This window comes from Orbicella faveolata, unplaced genomic scaffold, assembly GCF_042242905.1.
Source record: "Orbicella faveolata isolate gen_17 unplaced genomic scaffold, um_ofav_v1 contig_12, whole genome shotgun sequence".
In the NCBI taxonomy this organism is placed as follows: Eukaryota; Metazoa; Cnidaria; class Anthozoa; order Scleractinia; family Merulinidae; genus Orbicella; species Orbicella faveolata.
In genome coordinates, this window is record NW_028301539.1 from 6,702,797 (window position 1) to 6,707,500 (window position 4,704).

At 39.3% G+C, this 4,704-nt stretch overlaps 1 protein-coding gene across 1 annotated transcript in view; it reads left to right on the forward strand.

Annotated features, from left to right (window-relative positions):
- Positions 1-2,128: 2,128 nt before the first annotated feature.
- Positions 2,129-4,704, forward strand: part of LOC110046941 (uncharacterized) — a 5,555-nt gene continuing 2,979 nt past the window's right edge. The window contains exons 1-3 of the mRNA XM_020752655.2: positions 2,129-2,322; positions 2,687-2,812; positions 3,070-4,608. Coding sequence (XP_020608314.2) covers positions 3,138-4,608 — 1,471 coding nt within the window. The 5' untranslated portion in view covers positions 2,129-2,322; positions 2,687-2,812; positions 3,070-3,137. The remainder of the gene's footprint in view (positions 2,323-2,686; positions 2,813-3,069; positions 4,609-4,704) is intronic.

The window sequence follows — 4,704 nt, forward strand, 5'->3', positions numbered from 1 at the left end:
CTCATTATGAATGTATGTTATTTTCCGTCAAATACAGATCAAACAATTTTTAAGATGCAGGAGAAATAAATTTCGGACGGTGTGTCCATGAAAACGTCCAAGCATTTTTTTAACTGTGAACACTAGGTTACCTTGTGTCACCTAAAACTGGCTAAGGTAATTTGTTCTTGGTTAGAGAGTCACACTGTGACAGAGTCACACAGCAAACCAGTCACACAGTTACAGTTAGTCAGACAGTCAGACAGTCAGACAGTCAGACAGTCAGACAGTCAGACAGTCCGACAGGCGGACAGGCGGACAGTCGGACAGCTGTCGGACAGTTGGACAGTCGAAATCATTAGCCATTCACTTGTACAGTTACACAGTCAGTAAGACACACAGTCTCTGAATCAAACGGTCAGTCAGTCAGGTAAGTAATTTGGTCAATCCTTAAGTTAATTTTATATTTCTTCTTTAAGACTACTTTCAGACAATCCCATTGAGACGATTGAACCAGAAGCATTTACTGTTGGTACCGAAAGTTTAAGAATGTAAGTAACAATTCCAAGAAAAACATGAATGATCGTTTTACTTTTACAAAAAATAACCCGTCGAGATACACTAGTTTACCTCAGCTACAAATAGCGCTCAGTACACCTGGCCATAGCTGTAAATGTCAAACGGTTTATATTTAAAAAATTTAGCAATGCAAGGGATGTCTTCACAGGAGATTTTACATGGCTATCTTTAAACTTGCTTTCTTTGATTTTCTTTCATATACTTGCAATATTTCTCTTTCGTAGATATTTACTCCGGACAAAACTGAAGATATTGAGCCTCGAGTCTTTCATCGGTCTCCGTGGTCTTGATTTACAAATGTAAAGTAGTCTAAAGTTTTACTCTCAGAGGCTCGCTCTCACTTTCTTGAGGGAGTTAGAGTGAGAGCAAGCCACTTCCGACCATTTGAGAATCAAACCTAACCAGTTTCTGATTTGATAGTCACTTTTATTGGAATAAAAATAAATGGAGTCAAACAACACATACAAAAAGTTCTGAAGAAAACTGTCTTTGATACCACTGATGAAGAAACAGTAGTATTAGTGTCTAAGTTTTTCGTTGCCCACGTACATGGTATACATTAATTTATACTTAATAAGTTGTAAAAATTTGACATTGATCCCACCAAGGATAGTCTAGAGCAAAGCCAGTTGTAAAAAAACATATGGTCTCTCAAATAGGCACCTTAAATTTTGAGAGAAGGAAGCTAATAAGGGTTAATTAGTGATACCGAATCCGCTTTTACTATTCTCTCTTAAATTCGTTCATCCGTTCGTTCATTCATTCATTTATTCATTCATTCATTCATACACACTTACACTTATTGGTTCGCTAGTACGTCCGTTCGTTTTTTTTTTTTTGTTCCTTTTTTCGTTCGTTTGTTCGTTCGTTCGTTCATTCATTCCTTCTTTCTTTGTTTCTCTCTTTTTTCTTTCTTTTTTTCTTTCAGGGTTATAAAACATCGTACCCTGAGGACACTAAAATACGACTTTCAAGGTCTGAGACGCTGCACGATATATCTGTTAGTAATTTTAATGACATACGAAAACATTTCCTTTGACCACCTGTTCTGTATTTATGAAATAGAGGATGCAATCATCGAGCGTTGGAAAATATTTTACGAGTGAGTACAGCGAATGATTGAGATATTTTTCGACGTGGGAAGAAAAATTTCGAATCTGCAAGCGACCATGTAGTTTTTAGTATTATATAAAATCCCCACATACATTAGCATACCAACAACAACGTTTACGACCATTTTCCGAAGATTTTCGACCACTTTCCCAAGATTTTCGATGATTCTTCAATCGTTGTTCGAACGCGAAACATTTTCTGAAAATTACCCAAGATTTACAAAGAATACCGAAGACCTCGATCCGAGGAAGATCCGAAGATGCTTCGATCATACACCTACAGATTTAAGTACAGCTAAAGGGTAAAAAGTGATATCAAAAATGATGCGTCACATGTGTGGATAAAAATAATATCGTCGCAAGTGGGTTAGCGTTTTTATCGACTTGCTAGCTACCACACGGTACACCACTAAATTCTAAATAATAAAGGAATTACTCCCTTTCCCTCCTAGAAATCCCGTGAATTCTATTGATGAAAAAATCAACGTCACTTGGAAGGAGAGCCCATTCTTAAAAGATGCTCTTGTGGCCGCTGGATTCAGCGGCAGACGCAACAGTGACAATTATTCTTATACATTTCTACCATGTCCCGTGGGAACATTTTCCAACTTTTCTTCCAAAGGAGCTGAAGGATGTATACAGTGCCCTCCGGGTATGTTAGAGGTGTCACCACTGCAAGAATGAACACTATTCATCCAAATGAGATGCTTTCTCGTTGTAATTGTTTCTTTGAAAATGATACTTCGTTGGCAGTTGACTACCCACGAGTCAAAAAGTGCAGTTTTGTATTCGTAACAAACATTTGGTTCCTGCAGGTATCGTCGTTTCTACTATTTTTGGCACGATTAAATAAGAGACAACTTCTCAAAAAAAATCAGATTCCGCCATTACATGTAGTTTTCACCTTCTTTCTTTGTAAAAGATTACGTTCAGGATGCACGATCTTTGGTCCTGGTGTGATATAAGGGTGATTCCCAGTTCTCAATTTCATTAAAGAATAGATGCTGTTTCTCTAGGAGGATTTTACTCCGATGATGTCGGTTACGTGGAAGAAAATTGCAAAAGATGTCCCAATGGTTCGTTCGTCCCATTTGATAAAACACCAGGAACGAGTTCTCAAGATTGCAAGTCCTGTCCATTAGGTAATAAAGAACTAGACCAGCATATTGTTTACAAGACTAATCTTATGTACTGACTGAATGTCTAAATACATATATGTATGAATGCATGAATGCATCATTGATTGACCGACTGAGTGACTGACTCACTGACTGACTGACTGACTGACTGACTGACTGACTGACTGACTGACTGACTGACTGACCGACTGACTTACGGACTGCGCGCACGGTGAATGAATAAATAAATAATATTCACTTTTTTTTCTAATTCTCAATAGGAACGGAGACTGACTTCTTTGCCGGATATCGTGCCTGTCGATGCTTAAAAGGACTGTATCGAACAGATATGTTTGATAAATGTTACAAATGTGGACAAGGATTGAAATGCAAGGATGATTATGCTTCTTTGAAATCTGGTCACTGGTGGCAATGGCGAAATGAGACACATAAAGAACGTTACAGATTCTTTATTGCAAATATGTTGTCATCTTCACCAGCGTTAGATGCTTCCAGTGTAAAATATACTTATCCTATGCCAACGCCTTACAAGTGCCCAGTTGAAGAATCTTGCAAAGGTGGCTTAGATTCTCCGTGTAAAACCGGGTACGAAGGTCCACTTTGTGCCGTATGCAGCTCAGGATACTATAAGCAGTTACAGATCTGTACACGATGCCTAACAAAGAAGTGGATTGCGGCACAGTTGTCGATAATTGCGACTATTTTGTTGACAGTTGCTGTAGTGGTGGTTTCGAAGAGCAAACAAAAAGATAAGAAAGCCGAAGAAATCCCCCTAATAGACAGGTTCTTCTCTAAACTTAAGATCATAATTGGCTTTTATCAGGTTACTTATGGCTTAAAGTGGCCAGATTCCCTGGAGGTTATCGCCAAATATTCAGGAGTATTACAGCTGAACATACTTCAGATTGCGCCCATTCAATGCCTCTTTGAAGGACTGCAGGTCGATGCATTTGGAAGCTTATTTGCAATAATGGCCGTGAATTCTGTTGTCATCGGTATTTCTGCTGCTTCTTACGCAGTGTATAAAGCAATAATCTTAAAACGTCAAAACCTGGAGGATGAAGAGAAGTCAAGAAGACTTAAACAGACAAAAGAACTTGTGTACAGGTATTTATTCTTTTTCCTGTACGTGACGTACCTGAGCACGTGTTCCAAGACAGCCGCTGTCCTGCCCCTTGCTTGTCAAGAACTTTGCCGAGATGAAAATGAAGAGTTTTGTCGAAAATATCTGAAAGCAGATTACAGCACTCAATGCCAGGGTCTAAGCTACCACTATTTGCTCGTCGGGGCGTACATATCTACTGCTTACATCATTTCCCTTCCTGCTGCCTCGTTCATCGCCCTTTGGAGACAACGAAGGATAATAGTTTCCTTAAAGGACGCCGAATCATGCCGACGACCAGGTGATGGTATGGAAATGATCACAGGTTTGCGTTTTCTTTTCGAAAACTACAAACCTCGTTCGTGGTATTGGGAACTTGTTGAAATGTCTCGTAAAGTCATCCTTACATCCGCTCTGATTCTGGTGGGACAAGAGAGCAGATCTTACATTGGCTTAACACTGGTTATCGCCGGGATGTATGGCATGCTTTTCTCCTGGATCCGTCCCATGCAAGATGCGTTCGAGAACAGATTGATGTCCACATCTCTTGCCGTTACTATTGTCAACTTAGCTGTTGGAGCCGTGAGTAGAGTCCCAGCAGAGGACATACTAGTGTCAAGAGAAACGTACACAGACGCAGTGTTATTCAAGATATTGGTACTTGGAGCAAATGCTTCGGTGATTGGTCTACTTCTTGGTATGATAACACAACTAATTGTTTTTTTCTGTTTTGAAGCAAATCTTTTAGTTAATTAATGACTCCCTTGGAGTTTCTAAAGTTAACGGTTGACCA